This window comes from Delphinapterus leucas, chromosome 7 (genome assembly GCF_059928025.1).
Source record: "Delphinapterus leucas isolate spDelLeu-1000000601 "Yukka" chromosome 7, BTC_Dleu_Yukka2, whole genome shotgun sequence".
NCBI classification, from domain to species: domain Eukaryota; kingdom Metazoa; phylum Chordata; class Mammalia; order Artiodactyla; family Monodontidae; genus Delphinapterus; species Delphinapterus leucas.
In genome coordinates, this window is record NC_143135.1 from 23453807 (window position 1) to 23479311 (window position 25505).

The following is a 25505-nucleotide window of genomic DNA, read 5'->3' on the forward strand; positions in this document are numbered from 1 at the left end:
ATCATAACAATGATAACCACCCCTTGGCAAGGCTTGCGATGTGCCAGGGGCTCCAAAGCATCCTAACACGTTTAGCTGCCCCATGTGACAGCTGTGGAAGCAGAGGGTCAGAGCGCTAAGTAATTAGCAGCTCAAAGGCTGCAGCCCAAATGAAATGCATTGTATAAAAATGCTTTACAAGTGATACAGGCTTAGCATGTTTTTTTTTTTTCCTGTCAGTCTCAAGAATAAAAATACCTTGCAATGTAAAGTTCCCCTTAAAGGTTGTCCCTGGCTCACCCTGTGGAGAGGACATAGCGAAGTCTGCTTTTCCAATCCTAACCTACAGGGATGGGGGCTGGAGAGCAGTGGACTCGAGAGGATTTATAGATCCAGAAACTGAGGTGAGGCTGTTGTCCTTCAAGGTAGAGCCATCTAGATGGAGGGGAACAAAAGGCCACCACCAACTCCCACAGAGTCCAGCATCACCACACAGTCCAGGGTATCTCCAGCTCGGATTTGATTTTCTCTTCCCTATCTCTTTTAGCATCCTTTCAAGTGATAAAGACAAGATTCTGGAATTCACGGAGTTGCTATCGTGTCAGACATTAGTCTAGATGTGGTAACAGGTGTCGTACTGCGTGATCTCCAGAGCAGCTTTGAGAGGTCAAATCATCAATCCCATTTTGCAGATGAAACAAGTGAGGTCCAGAGCACAACTGACTCAACATTTGCTGTGAAAGTGGCAGGGCCATGAGTCAAACGGTGGGGTGATATCTGGTCTCCGACGTGAGTTAGCCCAGATGTTTACCAAAGCCACCCCCCTCTGCTTGGGGCACACAGATTCTCACACTGGAGGCTAGAAATGAAAGGACCCTGTGGGGTGTGGTTGAGACAGGTCCTACTGCTGAGCCTATGGCTGGGCTCCCCAGAAATATTACCATGGATAGAGCACCTACTGTGTGCTAAGTGCTTCACACTGATTATCTCATTTAATCCCCACAATAAATGTATGAGATAAGGACTATTATTGACATCAGACCTTACTACAGATAAGAAAACTACAGTTTAGAGAGGTTAAGAAACTTGGTCTTTTCCTATTCATTTATTTATATAATTAAATGTAAGTTGCCTTTATAAGTTATTTTAACTACGTCATAAATATGTAATTGTTGGCATTTTACTTGTTTTCCTTATTTCTGAATTTTAGTACTTGGAATAAAGACTCTTATTATAATGTCAAAAAAAAGGAAAGGAACTTGTCCAAGTTTGCACCGTTAGGGGGTCAGGCAGCCTGGCCCCTCTCTCTTAAATGCCACACGAATGCCCCTCTCATCACTTAATTTCAGGAGATCCCAGGTGAATTGCAGGATAATGCCTCTTGCCAGATAGTTTGAGCATCTACCGGCTTTGTATTTGCTAGTGTCATGCCAACAGAGTTGGTGGATGGTGACTGCTGTCTCCTCCAATGGGGTAACTAACAGACCCAAGGAGATGGGGACATTTTCATAGAGAAATGAGTCCTGCACTGGGACTTAACAGCCCTGTGCCCTAGGCAGGGGTGACTGTCTCAGGATCACAGTGAGAGGAAAAGGTTGAGGAATGGCTTGGATTTCCACCTGGCTTCGATAGTAACTCGCTACCTCTTCTCTTTCCATGACAGACGGTACCTAGTTCAGACACCCCTTAGATTGATGGTTTTTATCCTCTTTCCCCCATGGCACCACTTCAAATTCACAGGACGGACCATGTCAGTCACACTCCGATGGGCACCAGGTACCTTGCCATCCCTAGTGGCCTCTTTCCCTGTCACTCAAAAAATCTTACCCAAATGCAGATGAGTGAGCATGCAAAGTCTTCTAGGAATAGCCATGAGTTTGCTGCAGTTTATAAGAGAAGAAAGTCATTCATAAGCCTTGGCACCTGGTTGCCAGTAGCCCTGTACTTACAATTTACCTACTACCAATCCTGACCTTCACGTGGATTGAGATAGAACAAGAACCATGCCTTTAGGTCACCCCTTTCCTCTTCAAATGCATCAGCAGTGAAGTGATGCAGCTGCAAAAGCATTTGTTTACAACAACAAGTATTATAAGTGACCAAGGAGAGATCTAGATTTTCACTGATTCCGAATTAGGAGGGCTCAGAAATCATCAGGTCGTATTTTAATGACTCAATCGCTCTCTTCTCTCATAGACTCTCTCTCTCTCTCTCTCTCTCTCTCTCTCTCTCTCTCTCCATCAGATGCTAAAGTGAAGAGGGGTGTGAGTGCTCATGTGAGTAACAGGCCCCTTCCCAGTCCAAGAACCCTACCCTTATTTATTCTCCAGATGCTTTTAAGAGTAATACAAATGTTTCAAAGCAGAAACCCTATCGAGGGAGAGGCTGGATTGAGGGGAGAGTTTTTAAAAATCTGGGCCAAAAGATTTCCAGGATCAGTACAGTTCCAATTGCCCTGTGAGCTAAGAGCTTGTAATTCACACCTCTTCCTGAGCTTTCAATCTCTGAAATCTCATCTGTAACCACAGATGCCAGTTGCAAACGCCAGGCTCCAGAGAACACACTTCTGACAAGCTTTTAAATCTGACTCAAGCCACAGGGTTTGGACCAAAACCTTTACCATTTCATGTGTAGCCAGAGTGGGCCAAGCATAACTTCCTGCTTTTAAGGAACATGGCTCACGCAAAAAGCCAGGAGGCTTGGAAATGGAGGAAGCTACAAATGATCCTTCTGTGAAGTTGTCAAAAGAAAATAAGATTTTGATTTTCCTTCAACTAAATAGCCATCGAACATGGCAAGAGACCACACCTGGGTGAAGGCCTAAGCTACTTTCAGCCCGGACACTTGAGAGGCATTCTAGAAGCAGCAGGATAGGCACAACAGGGCAGGGCCTCCTCCTGTGCCTCCCAAATTGGTCTTCTTAGGGCGTGGCGCAAGGCATCCGTTCAAAGCACCCTCTGGAAGATGTGAGTGTTATGTACTAGATATGAACCTGGGTGCTGAGGAGACATACGAGGTCCCTGCACTGAAAGAGCTTATGCTCTAGTGTGGGGAAACAGACGATATACAGGGAAACGATTAGCATATAAATAAGGCAATTTCGGGAGCGATAGCGCTACACAAAAATAAAAGGGGAACAGGCTGCCTTTTCGGGCAGTCTGTGTGGTCTGAGGCACACTCTTCTATGAACTTATGGGCATATTTTCCCTATTTATTATGGCGCTCTTGGTGAGATCAGATACATGGCGAAAGGAAATACCTACACACACACACACACACACACACACACACGCACACACACAGATTAAATCAGATTTGGAATTCATTGCCTTCCAGGGTCCATGACGAGATGTCCTTAGCATGTGGACTTAGTAGGGTAAACAAGGGAGACTTGGAAGGCAAAGGTATGGCAACCGAACGACCCGGCTTTGTGGATAAGAGTTCCATTTGAGTCATAGGTTGGGTACAGAGTTGATGGAAGATGGCTCTGTCTGCCCCCTCTGGGTCTTGGCCTGAACTTCAAGGAGGCAAACCAAACAGCGTGACAGAGCAGCCCATCAGAGTGCAACTGTGATGTGTCCACTCACCAGCCCTCTGAAGGCTTACAAGGATTTCCTGGCATCTTCAGCCTCCCTTAGTTTATAGTTACTAAGGTGACAGAGCAATTACCCCTATGCTATTGTAAGATGGCACAGCGGCCAAGGTCATACTCTTTCATATCAGAAAGACTTGGGTCCAAGCCCCAGCTTGGGCTCCTGTGGAATGTTGGGCACACCATGTTTTCTTAACCTTTCAGCCTCATTAGTAAAGTGAAGGCAATACCTACGTCACGGGGTGCTTTTAAGGTGTCAGTGGGGAAATGCACCTGAAACACGTAGCAAAGTACCTGACGCTTAGCCAAGTGGCTGGGACTTGATCAATAGTGGGCAATCATCTCAAAGATTAAGTGGATGTAAGGCTACTTAATCATAAAGAGCCCCCCACTCTGACAATTCTTGATTAACTGGTCAGCCATTCACTGTATCACTGGTAATAGCCACTCAAGACCTCCAGTTAGGAGTCAGAAGCCTAATTATACGATACATGAGCTCCTACTCTATATAATACATATGATAGATATATAGATAGGTAGATAGATGATAGATAGGTAGGTAGATAGGAAGGAAGGAAGGAAGAAAGAAAAAAAGAAAGAAAGAAAGAGAGGAAGGAAGAAGGAAAGAGACAGATGAATGGGTGGATGGATAGACAGATGGATAGACAGACACTATCTATAAAACTTTATTCTAGGAAGAAGTATGCCTCAAGTGATACTAACCCACATAATCAAAATGGGTTCCACTGGGATTATGCCTTGTTCGTCCTTATATCCACGATGTCTGATACATAGTATGGTGCCCAATAGATGTCTCTTTAGTTTTGTGGGAAACGCATTAGAGTCCAGTGACCTGGGCTCTAGAGTTGGACTTCTTACTGATAAGATGTCAGTACTTATCAGTACGGCTTCAGTTTCTTTATCAGAGCAGGAAGAAGTTGGCTTTGGTGGTGTCTAGGTCCCTGGCCAACCTAACGCTCTGCCTCTAGAAGTCTACGTTTCTTTTAAACTTGTTCTCTAAACACTCCAGGAACCCGAGTGGCTCCCTCTTGCCTGCAGGGTTGTGGCATATCCCTCTGGAATCAAGGCGGTGGTGGTGTGATGGATGCGTCAAGCAGGCTGGAGTGGCCAGCAAAAAGAAACATAGACAAGAGTGTTACCAGCATCCTTCTCTCCAGTTACAACAGCTAAATGCCTTCCAGCACACAGAGACTACAACCTGCCCCATCCAAGCTGGAGGGAGAGAATGGTTTCAATTAAGGGAAGCATAGCAGGATGGCTGATCTCCTTAGAGAGACTACTCCTGAATTACCACAAACAGCCCCAGCGCTCCCTGCAGTGAATTTCAGCATCACGGGCCAACGCAAACCATTCTTTACTTGTGAGACAATCCTCAAGTGAGGTGCTTCTCAGCAGCTCCCACCTGCACAACTGGAAGTGGAGACGCCCACCCCCGATTGGCTCCCTGATCTTTGGTGGTCTCGGAGGTCCCACTGCCAATGGGAAGAGCAAAGAGGGAAGTTCCCTTCACCTGTTTTCCCGAAGATAACTCTCGGTAGTACTAAATTGTTTCAAGGTCCTTCATTGTCAAGGAGCCAGAAAAATCCAGATTCTCAGGAAAAGGAGATGCCTTGAATTTTCAAGGCCTCCAGTTCTGGAGATGGAAGGACAGGATGGGTCCCATAAAGCTGAATGGAACGCTGGTGTGATGTGAGAGGGAGAGGATTGAATTCCAGCCCCACCACGTGAGAGCGGAGCCTTCTTGGACAAGTTACTTCATCTTTACGAGCCTCAGTTTCTCAGCCTGTAAAATGACTCTAAGGAAATTCAGTCATTTATTTATTCAGTGGATATTTGATATTTGCTGCGTACCGCCAAGAGAGGTTTATGGGAGTTAGATAATAAACTCAAGGGAAACACCAGCGTTGCATCTGGTTCATAATAGGTGCTTAATTTTCCTTCTCCCATGGGAAGATAAAACCCTGGACGACGAGTCACAGCTCTCCCAGATACCAGGGGGACCCCTCGGTTCTAATTTATAAAGTATTTACACCACGAACCATCATCTGTGTTTCGATAATCTTCTGTTTCAGCCCAAACAACAGTCTGCAACCACACTCCTATGAAATTAAAAGCAAAATGAGAACCTGACACGAAGGCAAACACTCCTACTAAAAGGTGCAAAAGTTTTAGCCACTTCTGAGGTGTGGCTGGGAGAGGCCAGATGTTCCTTTCTTTAGAGGTGAAAAGAACTGAGCAGTTAGAGACAATTCAAGGTATTTTGGGAGATAAGAGGATTGAACACCCCAATGATTGATGGGTGGGCACTTCATGTACTCGAAAGCTAGTCCCCTCCACACCTCCACAACCAGGAAATTCTAAGCCCGGGCTTCTGGGGAGGAAGTGGGCTTTGGGAAACTTCAAAATTTCCAGAATGAGAAGAAAGCTACTGCATTAACTTGCCCCTAAGGGTCTTTCTATACTCTGAGACCAGGGAACAGTACTGTAAAGAAATATTCTACCCAAGAGGGAGGAAAATACCATTTCCTCCTCCAGCCTCACTGCCGACTGCCAGCACCGAGGGCAGGAAGAGGCAGATCCTGCTGAGACAAGCAGCCCAGGAGACCGCCTGTCATCGTGCAAGTAAAGACAGGACCTGGAGCGTGGTTCCCCACTCGCTTCCACCAGCTTCTGCAATTGCCAAGCTTCCCGGAACATCCTATGCCACCTTACGCCTGGCAACAGTTGTGCCAGTAAGCACGGGGGTGCCAGCGCTTCGGTGTCCCTCCCCCCAAATTAAATGAGATCTTATTGGCTAATGTTTTGCCCAGAAATGGAATGAAAATCTTCCAAAGGCAGCTGGAAGCATGTCTCAAGTGCAGCAGGAGCAGAGTTTGGGCTGAGGGGAAGGGAGAGGTCCCAGGCCTGATACTTACAGTGGATCTCGATGATTACTCAGGACGCTTTTTGCTCCCTGTCAGTCATTCCGCACACGATCACAGTTGGTCCTGACACAACCCTGCACGTAGGTATTATTACTCCATTTTAAAGATGAGGAAATTGAGGCTCAGGGTGTTAAGTCAATTGCTTAAGGACACAGAACTGATGAGGGACAGGACTCGAACCCAGGTTTAACTCCAGGACCCAGACTGCTTGCTGAGAGCCGGAGATGCCAGACTTCGATCCCCCTCATGCATCCCCGACCCCTGTGCTTAGCCCAGAGGCTCAACCGTGTAGGATGACGAGTAAACACACACTCTCTGATCTGGCCTTTGGAGGAAGGTAGAAAACCTGACTTTGACAGAAACCATTCCCTGGTGGCCTATTTCTAAATGTCTTCCAGGGGGTCTGGGAAGCTCATTTGGAGAAGAAACTTGAATGCGTCTTCCAAAGGTTTTAACAACGCAAACAATGCAGAATACAGAAGTAGCTGCTGACTTTAGCCTTCCAAACAATTCAAAGAGCGGGAAGCTCAAAGAGATAATAGGGTACCTTTCCTCTACCCTGAGAAACAGTCCTTAAGGAAGGCTGGAGATTATCTGATGATACTTATTTGAAAGGAAAGAGAGCTGCCCCAAACATGTTCCAGAAGTGAGCCACAGGGAGCCCCTCCCTCTGCCCCCGGGAAGAAGAGTCTAGAATATCCAAGGCTTGCCTTCCCAAACCTTGCCCCATCTCTTCTAGCCCTCAGCAGAACATGTTTCCTCCTTGTCTTTCACATCCATGAAATATTGCACATATTCAGCCTCTGTTTGGTACCTTTGCAGGAAACCATGGAAGAGACTGTTTCTTAGGTGACGCCAGCCAAGGAAGAGGAATGGAAATTGGGGTGGTGCATGGCCATAAAGGGAGGAGAAAAGATGTGGTCTGCTTGCTGACCCTCATTTGCTTTTTAAGCACTTGCCTCTTTTTCCAATAGACAGATATAGATAGAGAGATAGATAGATAGATAGATAGATAGATAGATGATAGATGAAAGATACACGGATACATACACATATAAAGTTGTTTTTTTTAATTGAATTTGGACATCACGGCCTGAATCCACCATGGTAAGCCACAATCCCAGAAATCCAACCAAACATTAAAGTGGACACCAGCCTTCAGAAAAGAGAAGACCGATCCCAAGTGTATTCATTCAACAAGGTTTCATTCAGTGCCCCCACGGGCACTGTGCTAGGCACTGGGACCAGGGCATTGAAAAAGGTCGGCAAGGTCACTGTGCCAAAGGAGATTATGGTCCAGAGGAGAAGACAGACACTCAACAAGTCAACAACACAGCACAGTAAATGTTGTAACAGAAGTGCAAGGTGCTGAGCACTTAGTCTAAAGGGAAGCCTTTCCTCCTCAAGGCCTTTGATGTCCCCAAGAGATGCCTCCCCAAGGCAATGACATTTCAGCTGAGAACTGAAGGATGGACTGGGAACTAGCAGACCAGGCTCAGCGGGCCTCACAGTCAGGAAATTCACCCTCAAAATAAAGCATAAATCATTTCAGTTTGATAGAATCCATTTCCTCAAGCTCTTTCATCATTAGATTTTGAGAAGGAGAGGCCCCCTTCCCATGTAAGAAAAAATCACATTCTTGAGGTCCACATTAAACATCCCCTGGCTTTCTCTTCCCTGGATTCAGTCATTATAAATCCTTTAATGATATTTAAGTGATAAAAAGGAATGGAAAAAAAATTTAAATCCTGAGTTTCCCTCGGTGTTGTTAGATTCATGAGCTAACTGCATATGGAGGCAGGGGACTGGCCCAGAAAACCAACCTGTCCACCTTTGGGCTTATTAAATGTTAAGATGTTGGGCCCTTGAACTTTAGACTCAAAGAAACTATTAGGAAAGAGTTTTCCTGCTTATGAAAGAGCAATTATTAATATAAAATTCAATAGCCAATCCTAGACTCCCTGAAAGCAAGTCAGATCCATTGGGAGCCAACATAGTGTGGTGGACATGGACATCAACTCTGTGGGTGGACAGCTAGGGTTCAAATCCTGAATCTGTACTAATTAGCTCTATGACCCTGGGAAAGTCGTTAAACTTCCCTCCTCTACAGGAGTGTAATAATGCTAGCCACGAAGTTAATATGAGGGCTGGATTAGATAATGGAGCTGAAAGCACTTCACACACATTAAAACACTCCAGGAGTGTAGTTTTTGAAAAGGGAAGCAGGCTCTCTCCTTTGGGGGTCATCATCTCATAATTTACAGGAAGAGATGCTCTTCCAAGGTCACAGTGATTCTTTTTAAATGGATCACTACAGACTAGTGGTCCTCAGGCATAATGTAGCTCCAGCAGTGCTGAGATGGGCTGCAATAATGAGTTCCTAATAATAAAGTGCTCAAGTGTGCAAAGATGGACTGTTTCTTATAAATTTTAACAGATTTAAGGTTACTCCCTGATATGCTTTTTTTGGAGAGAGAAAAGGATAAAGTTATAGCTATTGTGACTGAGTATAAACCCAGATCATCTAAGCCTCAAACTGCAGTGTGTCCCCCATGTGAACTTCGTCTGTGAGGCGTGTCTTCTTAGGATAAGGTTGAGGGTGTGGCTGAGAAACACAAGAACTTAGCTTTGCCTTTTTTCTTTTGCCTACAACTCTACCAGTTGCATAGACTCCCTTTAGGGCCTTACTCATTATAACAGACATCGTTACCAATGCAATAAAATTCTTCTAATTGCAACCCGATTTTGTTCCAAATCTCAAACTTGTGCTTCAGGGGAGGCGAGGCCCCAACTCCTAGCTCAATTGGGTAGATCATGACTGGTCTAAGTCAAGCACTGTGGTCAGAGTTCTCCTTGCCAGCGATTGGTTCAGTGTGGGCATTCCAGGCAATGGGACCCCATTCTTCCAAAGGGAAGTCAATTAAGAACTTCTAGAAAAGCCATTCCTCCATTTTTCTAGAAGAGATGTTTATGAATAAGCATCCTTCTGGTGCTGGATAATGATTTTGTTTTTCCATTGGATGCCTGGAACTGTAGGAGTCAATTTGGGACCATGAAGGGGGCTAAACTAAAGAAAGACACTGCGAGGGGCAGAGTGGGAAGCTGGAAGAAAACTGGGTCTTTGATAACAACGTTGAGCTTCTGGAATCATCCTACTTCCATACTTCTTGTTATGGGAGATAATGTTTTATGAGGGTTGATTATTCTTTACTTACAGAGATACCCAGCTGACATGAACTGATGTGGGTATACCAAGAAATATGTGACAGATAACAATTACATGGGGGGCTACACATCATGGTTTGATGCCTAGATGGGGTGTGGCTTATGTTCAATCATGATAGCTATAACTCCACCCTTATCTCTCCAACCCAAGAAAGCACATCTGAATAAAAGGGAAAGGATGTTATCATCATCACTGGTTGGGGGGGGGGGGAATAAACTTGAACCTGTTCTTGTTTATAAGACACAGTTGTTTATAACTGACCACTTGGATTGCCGGTGCCTATATTCTACCAATTGATAAATAAGTGATGTTTTGTGTTTTTGTTTTTTTCTCACCACATCTATCTCACTCTCCTGATAGAGTCCACTCTGGTCACCTCCAAGTAGTTAACCACCAACAAAGGAAATAAAAGAGTGAGGCCCTTGTAGTCAAATGGTTGGACATCTGAATCCCAGGGCTCTTGCCTGATCCTCCTGCCTGGACCCAGGAGATGCACCTGTATGGCTGCTGGAAGTCATCCTATAAACCTCCCACTTCCTACACATCAATAGACCCTGGGCCCGAGCTCTAGCCACCAAAGTGCTTAAAACAAGACCAAGAAACTTCCAATAAAATGGGCCAATAAATTTGACCCTAAACCGAGGCTTAATGCTCAAGATTCCTAAGTAAATTATGAATTTTTCCCCATGGAAAAATGACACTTTTTGTTTCCCAGAGTTTGGGTTCTTTTTCTCCCCCAACATGTGCTTCTAAAAGCTTGAGTCAGCTTGGAGTTTCCCATGGTTCTCTTCCCACCACTGTCTTTTGCAGGGCAGGTAGGATAAACTGGTTGCCTTCAGAATCTTGAGGAATAAAACTTGCTTTTCTGGCTCTCTTACTCAGATGACCCACGTGAGAGGCAGCTAGACTAGGAGCTGCCTTGGCTAGAGTTGCTATGAGGAGCTTTGACCCCACCCACCAAACCGTCCCCCGGTCCTGAGAGCTGGTGGGGTTGAGAAGTCCAACAGGTAGGCCTCCCAAGGAACTGTGGGGATCCTGCAAACATAGTCACTGCTATCCACTGAGAAGTCTTGAGAAGTCTTCCTTGATGCTCTAGATCAGCTGAGGACTCCCTGTTACCAGCTCTCACGAGCTCTGGCTTCTCCTTCCTAGCTCTGATCACAAGTATAATTAAATAAGGGCATAATTAGTTGTTTACTATGTCTTCCCGGATAGCTGGTAAGTTCCATCAGAGCAGAAACTGTGCCTCTCATTTAAAGTTGTATCCCCAGCCCCTGGCAGAGTGCCTGGCACATACTGGTATTCCATAAATATGTGTTGAGTGAACACATGGATCATTTGGAAACCAATGATTGATCAGAGAGGCTGGGCAAGAGCAATGCCAGGTTATGCGGGGCCTTCCGGTTTCCAAAGGCTCATTGAGTCAAAAAGGATCAAAACGAACACCAAATATGGATGTACAAGATACTACACAGGAAACCAGATTCAGGTACAATGAAGACCCCAGCAAGTGTAAACACCTACACTGTTTCCCATTGGGTCCCAAAAACCCAGGACCATTTTATCTTCCTCTCTGTCACTCCAAGTCTTCTTGCCCTGGTCAGCCACTGTCCTCCTGTTTAGTGCCCTTTCCTCTATCATCTGAAAGTATGAAATGGAAAGAGTACTGGATTGAGGTTCAGAAACCAGAGTTTTGACTCGAACTGGTTGTATGACCTTGGGCAAGTCACGTGCAGTCTTTGAGACATCCTTCCCTTGTTTGTCCAATAAAACTAGCGAGCTATACAATTTCTAGCACTTTCTCCCATCCTGACACGCCATCATCATGGGCTTTGTGTCACCAGCTCATGAAAACGTCTCACTTAGGGCCCTTTCTCCCTTTCTCCTTTTTTCCCTCTTTGGATCCATACTTCGACTCAGCTCAGTCTTGCACCTAAGCCCTAGCAAAGCATCTGAAAGCCCTCCTGCCCCTGCCTCCAGCACTCTTATTGAGTTACCCCAGTAAGGGGATTGTGACTCAACTTGGCAGGGTACCCCAGTCCCCTGCAGGCTGGCTGCCTCCGCCTGTCTCTGGAAACGGCAGGACCAAGAACCTGAGCACATAGCAGGGCCCCCTAGATAAGCACTGCCCAGGAGGGGATGGCAGCTCGCAGGAGATGGGTGAGCATTCTGAAGAATACAGTTTCAATGACTGGGGTCAACTAGCAACAGGAGACAGAGATAAAGGTGAAAGTGACTTCAGGTAATAATAGAACCTTGTAGTTCTACATCACGTGCTTCTGCCTACCAGTACAAAACACTTTCACACCAGCAGGCAAAGGTGGAGAGGTCTAGGGGAAGCAGACAGATTATTATCCCTGGGTGGGTCACACACTGTATTGAAACATTAGACAGATAAAGCCAGTAGCCCAAGGTCACACAATTAGGCTTTGACACAGTGGGAATTAGAGCAGAGTGTCCTAATCTCACCCAGGGGCTATTTCTAGTAGACTCTTGATGGAGCCTTTTGTTTATACCTTGGTTCTACCTTATCTTACCTGCCCAGGTAGTGAGCTTGCTTTTTCCCTTGGGGATGAACAGTGGGAAACTTGAGCAGCCCAGAGTGGGTTGACCAGCCTGAGTTTAGAATCCAGCCTTCTTGACTTGGATTCTACCAGCAGGACCCAGGAAGGCCAGCCTGTGGAATGCTGCTACTGTTTGCATTTGGGAAGCACAGAAGAGCCCCAGTGGCAGCTGAGAATGCAGAGGCTCCAGGGCCCGCTAAAAGTTGTAATTAACGTGCATATACGATATTTTCATCTTCAAAGGCTTTAACTCACATGAGCTAGTTATGCCTCCTATCACCCCCATGGCTGAGGAATCATTTTTGTCGTCTCAGTTTGCCGATGGAGAAGCCGATGCATGAAGGAGCTCTTTGCCAGGAAGTCTGGCCCTGATTCAAAGAGAGGAAATTCCTTGCTCCCAGCATCTTACCTCACTTGGGGTAATGGTAAAACAGAGTGTGAATTAATCATAAGAGAAGGCTCAAGGGACCAAACTCCTCTGGGTGAGAGACTGCATTTATACTGTTCTGGAAGGAGGTGGAGTTTATGGTATGGCTAGCTGACTAGATTCAACTCCCAGAGTTACACACAACTATCAGAAATGTAGACTAGAAAAGCCTACTGCTCTACTGTGGGGATGTCCATGTGATACAGCGGGGTCAAATCCTCCATATTGTGCCCATGGCAGACATCACTAATGGATCACAGCACTCTCTGTGACTGAGCCAAGGTTTGGCTTCTCAGCACAGCCCCACAGGCAGCCTCTAGCAATCAATGGGAAATGGTACAGGAGCTGAAATCTGTTTGTTATTGCTGCCCTGCCATACAGTCTGTTTGGGATTCTCTTAAATTGCCAAAAGTTGCCAAAGTTTTATCTCAACCAATGTTGGAGCTGGCCTTTTTCTGAACTCTGTCTAGCACAGTCTAAAGAGGGTATCATGAGAACTTCTAAGTCTCTGGGGCAGCATAACTGGATTTCATAGATGTTGCCACTGTTACATGATCACCTGGAATCTGTCCAACCTCATCCTTCACTGTTCTTCAACATGGCATCTCTTATTCAGGTAGATGGAGCCCCCTCCTTACCCCAATCAAGCCGTACTTATTTCTCTGACTTTAAACTTTCAGCTGATCCTTTACACTTCTCTGGGTTGCTCTCCTCTCTCTGTCCATCTTCTTTCCCACGCTCAGTTCATCCTCAAACTTTACTCCTTCCATGAAGCCATCCTATACAACTACCGCTCAGAGAGGTCTGCTTTCTGGTATAATTAATTACTTCACTTGTTTACTTTTTCTTTCGCCAAACGGTAAACTCTCTGAGGACAGAAACTAGATCTTCTCCATCCCTCACTTCTTTCCACAAAGGATTCTTTCCAATCACGTGACAGTTTTTAGTGCATTGATTGGTGAGTGTATCCCCATTTTACAACTGGGGAAACAGAGGCAACCAATAAAGGAAGAACCTTGCCCACAGCATCCTGTGAGTAAAACAGAGAAATGTTGAGCCTCTGCTGGCCACATGTGGTTCTCACTTCTCCTAGAATGCAGTGTCTGGGGGACCGGCTGGAGACACAGATGACTGAATGGTACCCAGTAATCACCGAGGGCATTGCCTACTACAGGAGAACTAAATCCAGCCTGGTGTTGTATTTCAACTTCTGGTTAGTGGATTCCAGATGGATATGGGCATACCCAGGATGGACCGTGATCTCACAAGGATTTTCAGTGACTGATAGAAGGTCAGACCCCAACAGGGCATTTAGTCTCAGACCCACCACTCTGACAAACTCCTAAGTAACACAGTCTTTATAACTTCCTTTTTCTTTTCTTTCTTTTCTTTTTTTTTCCCCACTGAGCAGGAAGAGTTTCTCTGGTCTCGTGAAAAAGAAAGAAATATCTTAGTAGGAGTCTGGAAGTTTCTCTGTAGAAGAAGCAACTCACCATCTCAAAGGTCTGCCTTGCCCTGTGCCTTGGTATCTAGATGTTTGTTTGCTTTTGTTTGCCTTTTTTATTTTTTTCAGATTCCCATGGCTGTCCTAGTTACTTTCCCTAGGATACTAGAGCTTGCCCTCTAAGCACTGCTTTGGCTGAATATTAGGGTTCATTTTGCACCAACATGTTGCAGGGTTCCCTTGAGGGAAGCTGAGAAATCCAATGTGTTCATGGAGCTTTGAGAGTGAAGGACACAGTCTTTTCTCTTCTTCAGGGGTTTACTGCTCTGACCTCTAGAAGCAATGTTTTTTCAAAGAATATTGCATCCAGATCCTGTGGCTAATCCCAGGGCTAACTTCCTGCAGTTTTAGCTGTGTGACTGACGCCTGTTGCTAACTTCTCTGGCTTAAACTTCATCTGCTCACCCGCAGGTGGTCGGGAGGATTCGGGGGAGTCCTCTGAGCAAAGCACCTTGGCCTAGGAGTCCTTCTTGCCCATTGGAGTTTAGAGTGTAACTGGGTCCGTATGCTTGTTGTTTCTGGTGTGGATTAATAATTCACTTCTGACATTTAATACAAACCAGGCATCGCTTTTGTGTGCTGGGGGCACTGCGGGGGACTGCATTATAGTTGTGTTATTCTTTCCATTAAGTTTTATGAGGCTTAGGTGTTTGTGGGCCCACAGAACGGTGGGTTTATAGAACACGAGGCCTGGAAAGGACTGCACAGATCAACTAGAATCCTGCTGTCTCATCTCACACATGGAAAATTGGAGGCAAATAGGAAGCAAAATGATTGGTTTGGCATCACATAGTGAATCAGTAACAGAGAGGAACTAAAATATCAGAGTCATTCTATTCTTGAGGCACCTTCGGTGTACTAGACACTTAGCTCTAAACACTATGAGCTAAACATTGTTATAGACACTTAATGTGTGCAGTGCTGGAGCTCACGCTGCTCTTAAGGGGCGGCAAGGAGAATCAACCTGTTTTACAGCCCTTCTTCCTTCCACATGGCCCTCCTCCAAAGCCAACCTCCTAACTCCCATACCACCATACGAAATAGCTGGTTTGGTATGGAAGGTCTTTAAACCATTGAAAGAAAGAACTCCTCCCGCTGTTCCCTTTTAACTTAGTGACCGAAAAGCCAAATGCTTTTCTCTCAGTGTTCTTGAGAACATGATTTTGAAGCTTGGGGTTCTTTCTACATGAGGCCGGATTTGGAGGGCAGTGCTGGGGCTGAGAGGCAGACAGACTTCTAAGAAATCAAGATCCCTTGGGCTTCCCTGGTGGCGCAGTGGTTGAGAGTCCGCCTGCTGATGCAGGGGACACGGGTTCGTGCCCCGGTCCGGGAGGATCCCACATGCCGCAGAGCAGCTGGGCCCGTGAGCCATGGCCACTGAGCCTGTGCGTCCGGAGCCTGTGCTCCGCAAGGGGAGAGGCCACAACAGTGAGAGGCCCGCATACCGCAAAAAAGGAAAGAAATCAAGATCCCTGGTTTACTGGACAAAACCCAGTGAGCTCTAAACTTCCTCTGCCTTGCCTGACATGTCAAACTCGAAGAAGGATACGCTCAAATTAGAGAGCATGCAGAGAAAAGTGATTTCAAGGAGATGTGAGTACATGAGCCATTAGGAAAAAAATAATAAAAAGATTTCTATAGATCAGAAAGATAAAAAAGGATGAAAAAAAATTAGCCAGAACCTATAAAAAATCACGCAGGGAAATGATAAAGATGGCTTTGCTAGCCAAATCTAGAAATTTCACTCATTCAGTCAGCCATCCAATATTTATTGAACGTCTACTGTAATTGAGGAACTGACAGCTGCGGACTACATCAATACAAAATTGTACATAATGTACATAAATGTACATAATGCATAAGCTTTCCCCTAAGAAGCTTATAGGATCACCTGTGAAGGAGAACAGAGCATCGTAATGCAGCTCAAAGGCATCCCTTGAACTTCTTTTTAGTTGGAAATATGCTTGTGGGGTTTTTATGAATTATCAGGGAGAAACAGTTAGTAGACAACAGGAGAAGGTAAAAGTCACTTTGGGAAGTCTAGAGGGATGCACCTGACCTCTAAGGTTGACCTTGGGAAGATAACTAGTGCCATCACAGAGGATCTACTGCAAAGACGAACTTCTGGGCAGGAGATTTCTACAGCAGTATTACTTCTCTCTCCAAACTCTGATTTGCGTCTATGTGACCGACATGCTGGTGCGTACGTGAACCCTTGTCCACCCCTTGCAGGGAAGTGTGGCCCTGAAACTCACTGGTGGCTGCGGGGCTGACTCAGTGACGTCAACTGGTCTCCTGCAGACTGTAAGATGGTACTTGGCTCTGCTGGAATCTGCTTCGCGGACTGGACACATTCAACAATGGCAACATTTGTGACTGGTGTATAGTATTTACGCCATTTAATACTTTTGGAGCCAGGGGCCTGGGCAGAAATGACCTTCTAGGTCAGAGGCAGGAGACCAGGTCTGAGCTGCGTGGAATTGTTAATTTCTCCCTAGCATCTCAATTTCCATAATGATGAACACTTGTGAAGAGGTCTTACCATCCTCACTCTAATATCTTGGTGGGTTCTCTTTGAGAGAAGATGTAGAAAAAGACGCTGCCTAGATCCACTACTGGTATGTGGTTTCTTCTGGAAGGCACTACAGACCCGCTCAAGTGCAAAAAGATGTACTGAAATTGAAACGGATGGGGATCTGTGATGAGTTTCTGCCCCCAGGCCAAAGGCGCAGGTCCCTGCCTGCAGATTGAGTCAGACATTTCCAGGGGGCTTTGCCTCCTTCCTTCCCGGATGGCTTGTTTCTCAGACAGGGCACCCAGAGGCAACGCTACCCTCCCCGCCCCACCCCCCTGCAAAGGCCACCTGCTGGGCCAAACAGAAGCCAGACCACTGGTTTGCACTGGAGCTGGGAAGAAGGGTGGCAGCACACTTCTAGCTTTTGCTCGATTCCTGGTGTCCACGGTGAGCGTAGGCTGATTCCTGACAGCCTTCGCTCTCAGAGGACCCCTTTCTGTCACCAGTTCTAGCTGGTAGAGAGAAGGTCCTGGCATCACGGACCCATAAGCTGAGGGCAAACATTTTTGCTGCTGTCTGATTGGCTCCTTTCCCAACTTTATCCTGTCATGAGCCAAAGTCCTAGATGATGGAGCAACGCGTCAGCAACCTCATCGTCCATCAGGTGACAAGTACCGAAGTGATCATGAACAAACAACTCAATTCACCATCCCTTTGAATCCGAGCCTCTCCCCAACTCCCCCCGCCTCCACCCCATATAGAAGAAAACAGAACTTGTATCCAGGAATTGGAATGAATGAGCTGCTCAGAGCATGAATGCGAAGACACTTCCATTACTTCTTTCTCCTTCATGTTTGCAATTCCAGCCCCCTCCTCTGACATCACATGTATAAAGGGAGAGCAAAACCAGCTCTGTGGACATTAAGATCCTGCCCACCTCGGATTCCTAAACGGGATTTAGGAAGACAGCCAGCATACTAGCAGGTATCATCGTTCGGGTTTCTGGGGCACCCTGACATCTTGATATACGAAGGGAGGCACAGCGATGCAGTGACCAAGAACACGAACCCAGCAGCTAGACAACGTGGGTTTCAATCCTAGCTCCATCACTTACCAGCTCTGTGGCCTTGAGCAAGTTACTTAAATTCTCTATGCCTCAGTTTCCTCATTGGTACAAGAGGGATAATAATAACACTTCTTCCTAAGGTTAGTGCATGGATTAAACAAGTTAGTATAGAGGAAAAATTAGGATGGTGTCGGCATGCGGTCAGCAGTCTGTGTTTGCTATTATTAGCAGTAGCGGTGACGGTATCTCAAATACATACAACTAGCTGCAAAGAAACAACCATAAAAGGCACAAGAGCTCTAACTCAAGAAAGGTTGAGGGTTAGGAAGACGAACGTTCAGGCACAGCTCAAGGAGACTCGCCATGACACCAGGGCAAAGGCTCAAAATGACGGGTCTACGTGAATTCTCTCTTTCCCTGGAGTTTTGCAATTAATGTTTACTCTCAAAAGCTGAAGACTCGAGAAAGATTTTTTGGGCCTGAGTTTTGCAAATCACCTTCTTGGTGACTCAGCCCTTCCCCACCCACCTGGGGCCTGTCTGTGTACACTTGTTCTTAGGAGGGACACTGGCCTCAGGACACACCCAGGCAGGTGGTGCACCCCAAACTCAGGGAGATCTGGCTTTATCAGGTTCTGTGCCCCCATGACACCAACCCCCTCGTCCTGTCTTTGACTCCCTGCCCCTACGTTTCACAGGGTGGATGACCCATGGGAAGGCAGGTCCTGCCCTGGTTGTGGGCGACTTCCCATGTGGCAAGCTCCGTGGAAAGGAGGCACGGTTTGCCTCCGCAGCAGATGTCAGGCTTCCCGGGAGACCTGTAGCTGCTGCAGGAGACCCACACAGAAGGCAAGGACCTCTGGGAAGTACTTCTGCTTCTCTCCCAGCTGCCACCACCTTCCAGAAGCAGGTGTGGCGTTGGACGGGAGGGTGTGGGCCTCTCACGCAAAGAGTCCAAACTCAGATCAGCATCTCCAAAATAACTAGAGCTCCAAGTGGGCCATTGCACGGGAGTGTTTTATTTTGAGGCTTCAATTTGGGGATTGGTGTCACCATCCTGCCTGGCTCTCACTCTCTTCTTGGCCCAAGAAGTAAGTCACCCTGTCCTTAGACGGACGTCCCCAGACACAGCAAGCAGCCACCAAAGCCACAAACAGACGGGCGATCTCCCTCCTTGGGCAGACCAAACATGAGCCCTGCGGTGGGCAGCTGGCCGGCCAAACGCCCGTCTCAGCCCTGTCCTGGGGAAGGCAGCCATCACCACTGCTGTCATATACAGACAAATACATCTGTACCTCAGGTAGACCGTCAGGCATGCTTTCATATATAGCGTGGATGTAGTAATTTCTATATTCTAGACATTCATTTCAGTTCAACAGATCCCTGATGTCAGGGGGCCCGCACAGCACTGCAGAAGAGATATAAGAGAAGATCTGTCTGGTTTGGGGTTTTCCTCCAATGAGAAGCATGAAAGTCATTAGCGCCCGTTCGTCCCAAATACGCTTATTTATCTTGATTTGCCTGTGCAGCTTTTAGGCTAATTAACTGGGGACCTATGGGAACCAGATACCTCCTTGTCAGAGGTGAAGTTGGCCACCATCCAGTGACACCAGGGATTCTCAACCGGGGGGTGACTTTAACCAACCCCCCCCATTTGGCCATGTCTGGAGGCAATATTGGTTGTCACACGGGATTGGCGAGGGGGAGGTTTGCACTACCAGAATCTAGTGTGTGGAAGCCAGAGATGCACAGTCAGCCGTTATCCAGGAAACCCTACACTAGACCATGAACTACTCAGGAGTGAGGAGTGTGTCCTCTGACCATGAGCTCTCAGGACCTATCCGCTGGGTGCACCAAATAGGCAGTGAGTGTGTGAATGTTCGTTGGATATATTGTCCAGTTAATGAACTTACTCGAGAGGAGGTAAATTAATAGCAGGGTAACAGAAATATACACACCCCTATCTCACTCCCTCTTCTTCAGATATTAAAATCCTCTCTTGTCCACACTGCCCCCACCCATCACTGATTCCCCGGCCCTCCTAGCTGTGCTTCAGCTTGGCAAGGCTGTTGGCTTTACAACCTAAAATGGCCAGGCTGTCACTTGATGGCACTGTCTTACATGTGTAGAACCATAAGGTTCTTGGATAGAAGTCCCACATCTCACACACTTAATCCCCCTGTAGTACCCCACACAGCATGGGACCCACAGAGGACACATTATAAATGCTTAAGGATTGACCAGCAATACCCACATTATGTGTAGACACATGTGTTCAGATGCATATATACCTATGGGCACACCCACACCTTGTGTGTGTCCACACCTAGCAAGCAAAAACCCTATATGTAGCTTTTCTTGGTACTTCACATATTGGGGTGATCAAAAAATGGAGAGCAGAGGAATACAAATGTTCCTCTCCAAAAGTACACATTTTCTGAACCAAATATCAATTTAATCGGACGCTAGACTGATTCACGAGTTGTATAAATGTGATATTCATTTATGCAAAAATCCATGCAAGTTTCTGACTTCTAATCACACAAAGCCATGTACTTATTTGTAGAAAAATATATAAATAGTTAGTCAAAATATACACTAGGTTTCAATTGGCAGAGTATTTGCATATTTGAAATCCTGACACTCCTGGAAAATCTGGAGTGCCCAACAACCGCGTCCATGCCAAGCCAGACCCCACAGCCACAAACTTCCCAAACCCTTGCTGCCCAGCTTTGGGGGAGGGCCCTTTTGAAGAAAAATATCAACTTGCTAAGGGAGTGAAAAGTGGGGTTCCAATTTAAGGTTGGAGGCACCAGCCTCCCCTGGTGATTCTAAAGAACACTTGTGTGCTTCCCATTCAAGAGGGGACACAAAGGAACTTGAGTCAGCTTCTGGCTGTGCAAACCCCCAGAATTTCTCTCTGAGGCAGAAAAGATCCCCTTTGAGAACTGCACTTTGTGTGGTGGCGTGTGCCACCTGCTTCAGTTCATTCTTTCACAAGACCCACTTCCCTTTCAGGCTCTGGGTAGAGTCAGCTAAAAAGGAGGTGCAGGGGAAACACAATGGCAGCCGGTATCTCAGCCCCCATCCCAGCCAGGATGGATGGCTGGGGAGGCCTGCTTTGCTCCCACCACCTCCTCTCCATCAGGGAACCCCCGCCTGGAACCATCTGACACCCAAGGCCAAACTGAAATCTCACTTGAGTGACCACGTTTCACCTAGAGCCCCACAATGACTTTCCATTCAAGACCCCTGAGTTTTCTAGAGAACCGTGTCAGCCCATGACCGGGGTCCTCAAGACTCTCCCTCACTGGGCACGTATGACCTGCTAAATGCTGAGGGTTTCCATTGAGCATGGGATGAGGGGGCTTCCTGGGTCATTGTACCCAGAATGCTTGCAGGGTCAGGGCCTCTGCAGGGCCCCTTTCTTAATTTCCAGGCAAAAGGCCTTGCCCTGACTTGTCTCTTAGACAAGGAACAGCCTCTCCCTTTTTTCCAAGCCTGCAAGTGAGAGCATGTCTAGAAGGGCAGCTGGACTCTGATAAGGGAATTGACTTATTTTAGAAACAAATAACTAGGTTGGCATCTCTTGACAGCTGTGGCCAGGGCTGGGGAGAGACAGGGCAGAGCAGGGAAGCTAACAGTCCTCGGCCTGCCAGCGGGAGAGGAAAGCCACTCATACCAGGCTTCATGTTCACTGGCCTCACACAATTTCCAAAGTCCTCCAGAGGCAAGGTAATGAGTCAAAGGAACACAGGCATGGGAGTCTGCCATGGGGGATGTTAGAAAACTCCATCACTCACTAGCTGTGTGTCCTTGAGGAAGTCACGTCAACTCCCTGAGCCTCAGTTTCTTTATCTAGAAAATGGAATGAAGAGAGTGCTAAATGTACATAGAGCTGTCATGAGGCTTATATAGGATAACCTATTCAAAGCCCCTGGCTGAATGCCTAGCACAGAGTCAGTGCTCAGTAAATGGTATTTCCTGGGGACTTAGGACCCTACTTCACAGAGGATCAGAGCATCAGGCTTTTAAAGCTGGGGTGCTCCTAACTGGGAGGGATCCAGCAACACTCCAGGAGACCCCAGACAGTATAGAGACTCTTCCCCAAGCAGCAACTTTGCTTGATTATAAGAAATATATCATTATTCTTATATTAAACTGGGTATATTGTGGAGGAAAATGCAAAATTGTAATGAGTATTTAAGACAGTATTTCAGGCATGAAACAAATGTTGCTACGTCAGTAGATCACACTCTCCCCACCCCCTGCAGGGAGTAGAGGTGGAGCTGTTACAATCCTTGAGGATCAAGGTGTTTCAGAGACCTGAGGTTTGGAAAGCATCCTGCACTAACACTTGGCCTGAGAGAGGGGAAATCACCTTTCTCTCCCTTTTGGGATCTGTTTTCTCCTTGGGAAAAAGAAAGGGTTTTTCTAAATGATCTTTGGAGTCACCATCTCTGGGTCTACGACAGTGAGTCAGGAAATATTTCTTGAATGAATGGAAGGGGATCTGTCATGAACTAAGAATTTCACGCTGCCCAGCATCCTTTCCTGCGTGGGGCAATTTGGAAAAAGAATGGAAACTTTTCCTACTGGCTGCTAGCCTCAAACACACCTACTTAGCACTGTGCCTTCACAGGAAGTAAGATGTCCATTGTGTTTTGGGGGGCACAACTGAATTAATTGATGCTAACTGACCTCAGCAGAGCTGGAGGTTTGCTTCCTTTCTTCTTCACCTGGGAAAACACAGCCAAAGCTCTAACTCCCAGAAAGAGGGGTCTTTAATGCTCAGAGGGATCAGAAGGGTGCCGGCCACCCACAAGCCCCAAAGGTCTCAGATGCACCCCACTTTCTAAACACCAGGGGCACAATTCCCTAGCAGCGACCTCTCACCCACAGAGAAAAGGAGGCGGAGGGGTATGGAGGGCTCATCGCACTGCCCTCTACCCAGTCCTTCCTCTCTCTTCCTGCCCAGCCCGAGCCCGCTGTTAGGTCACATCTCCTTTCCAAGTCTCAGTTCCTTCCAAACAGCTTTACAAGCACACGAGAGCCCGGGTCCAGGCAGTTATGGCTACTGGCACTTTTCTGTGCTTCCTCCAAGTGACGCTGCCCAAAGGGACCATGGAAACGCAGGGCGGGAATGAGCCCACTGGTCTTGGGGAGAACTTCAAGGGTAGGACAGTGCCAAATATTGGGGGATGGGGCCCTTTAGAAGAATCAGGGCTAAGGATGGAAGGAGTGGGGAGTCAGAATCTTCAGAATCAAAGCAGAAGATGTCACAGGAAGTAACATACAAATAAACTTCCCTAGAGGCCATGGAGACGCCAGCATGGTCTGTCTTCCCTGAGGCCAAGCTCACGGCTCTCCCTGAAATCTTTCCCTCTTCTCTGCCTTTCAAGGACTCCTTGGAGCTCCAGTTCCCTTTGGAAGCCTCCTCTAAGGCCTCTGGTCCACCACGACCTGACCCTTCCTTCCATAAAATCCTTTCCGAGTTTGTCCATGCCATACATACAGCCTGCTGGATTCTGACTAAGCAACAGGTTAAGGGGCCTGGTTCACATGAGCACCTATCCTCTTGGCCGTGTGAACACCAGCAAGTCGCTTAACCTCTCTGAGCTTCAGTTTGTTTCCCTCCTATAAAACAGGACTAACGACACAACACGTCTCACTTAGCCATTGTGAGGGTAAAATGCGAGAACGCATGTAAAGAATTTAGCACAGTGCCTGGCACAGTCCAACTGTATAATAAATGATGGCTACTGCTGTCATTCCTCTCACTACTAATTATTATTATTAATTATTACTCTTTCTGTTTCAGGAATCTGAATCCTGGATCCCCACTTATCCTCAGTCTAAAGCACCCAGGTAGGACTGTGTCTTTTACTTTCTTGGTACCCCCAGAGCTGGGTTTAATAAATACTTGTTGAATGGAATTACCCATAGGTTGAGCTGTCTTAATGACCCAGCTGGCACGTCTTAAAAGAAAAGTTAATTTTGCCGGTGATAAGCAAATCAGCCATGTGATTATCTGTAGATATACAGACAACGGAATGCTTGGAGTTCAGCCTCACCAGAACCTCTCACACACAGCCACTCCGTCCACAGCCACCGAAAGGCACAGATCCTGCTGGGATGGGATATTGGCAGCCCGGCTCCAGGATCCCTGATGCCCCCCCTGGAGCCCAGGTGGCCCCCCCTGCTCTGAGGCTGACAGGCAGAATATAGGAGTCACATTACTGTCTGGATTTCCCCTAACTCACTGGCAGAAGCAGGAGGCTGCAAGGATGGAGCAGCTGGCCCAGTCATTGCCTCTCCTACTCACACTCCTTGCCCCAGGCTGGCACCTCGTGGTGACCCAGAACCTCACCACAGAGCTAGTTCAAGTTCCCACAAGCATTAAGATCGTTAGTGACCGGAGCCAACTGTAAGAGCTTTGGAACCCAGGCGCAGTGGGGGAGCCACAGGAAGCCAGGGCCCCTTTCTGGAAAGCTCACTGCCACCAGCTCTCACGCCTGGCAACTGTGCCCACCTCTACGGTCACCTCGCTAACAGCCCTGTCCCTGCCGCAGCCCCTGCCTCTGCCCCAGTCCCTGTCCCTGTCCCTGCCCTGCCCAGTTCTTCGCTGCCCGGCCACTGCCCAGCCAGGCTTCAAGCGCCCTTGGACACAGGAGTTAGGCCAGACACGGGCTGCGCGCACCCAGGAATACAGTTACTTTCTGCCCTGTGCTTCTCCGTCTGCAAAGACCTCACCCACGACCGCGCGCCGGCAGCCTGCCCAGACAACTTTTCTTCGCTCTTTCTCTTTCCCTTTCAACAAAACGGTGCTTCCCACCGACAGGCTCTCCAAGAGCTTAGCGCAAATCCTCGCCCCGCTCTCCACCAAATCCCAGCCGCTCGCCGCCCATTTGACTCCGGCCCCCCAGGGCCAACTCAGCCCGCGCGGCTGCCGGCTGGGTCCCGGCCACTCGGGCCACTCCCTCCCGCCGCCCCCGCGGGCACTCACCGATCTGCGCCAAACTCAGCTGCACGAGGCAGAGTCCCCAGGCTGCGCGCCACCAGAACGTGTCCATGGCGTCGGAGCGGCCGAGAAAGCAAGCGAGTGGGGCCGAAGGGGCCGGGCGCTGGGCGGGGGGCAGCGGAGCACGGGGCGAGCAGGGCGCCCAAACCTGTCGGAGGCTGGGGGCCGGCTGGCAATGAGGGCGCCTCGGAAGTTGGGTGCAGTTTTTATTCCAGGGCTGAGAGAGTGACCTAAGAGGGAGGGAGCGAGGAAGGACACACCCAAGCGAGGGGGCTGTGACTAAGCCGCCGGCAGAAGTTTAAAGACATACCAGCTCTCCTTGGCGCTGCTCCCTCCGCCCCCGCCCCGTTCTCCTCGGAGCTGGTAAAGCGGGGAGGTGCCTGGGCGGGCGCCCGGAGTGCCGCGGGGTCCCCGTGCACCCGGGGCGCACCGGCTTTCCTCTCCCTGCGTCTGGGAGCGCAGCCTCTGGACGCAGGAGGGAATGACTGAGTCCTAAAACCTCGCGCCGTTGGGTTCAGCCTCTGGCCTCTCCTCGCCGCTAGGTTTCTCTTTGACTCTGGCTGGGGAACTCTTCTTTCTGGGTTTCACAGGCAGCTGGATATTCTGGGAGAGGAGCTGGGACAGTGGGAGAGTGGTTTTTCCCCGCCCTTGGTGGGGAGCTTGCGAT

General features: G+C 47.8%; 1 protein-coding gene across 18 annotated transcripts in view; it reads right to left on the minus strand.

Moving 5' to 3' along the window:
* CD44 (CD44 molecule (IN blood group)) overlaps window positions 1-25066 on the minus strand; it is an 86668-nt gene extending 61602 nt beyond the window's left edge. For 16 of the 18 annotated variants that reach the window (XM_022583649.3, XM_022583648.2, XM_089914934.1 and 13 more), the window contains exon 1: window positions 24824-25001. In XM_022583649.3, the coding sequence (XP_022439357.1) occupies window positions 24824-24890 (67 nt within the window). In that variant the 5' untranslated portion in view covers window positions 24891-25001. Of the gene's footprint in view, window positions 1-24823 lie in introns of all 18 variants that reach the window. The other 2 variants (XM_089914932.1, XM_089914931.1) reach the window with 1 other exon arrangement.
* Between the last annotated feature and the right edge of the window lie 439 nt (window positions 25067-25505).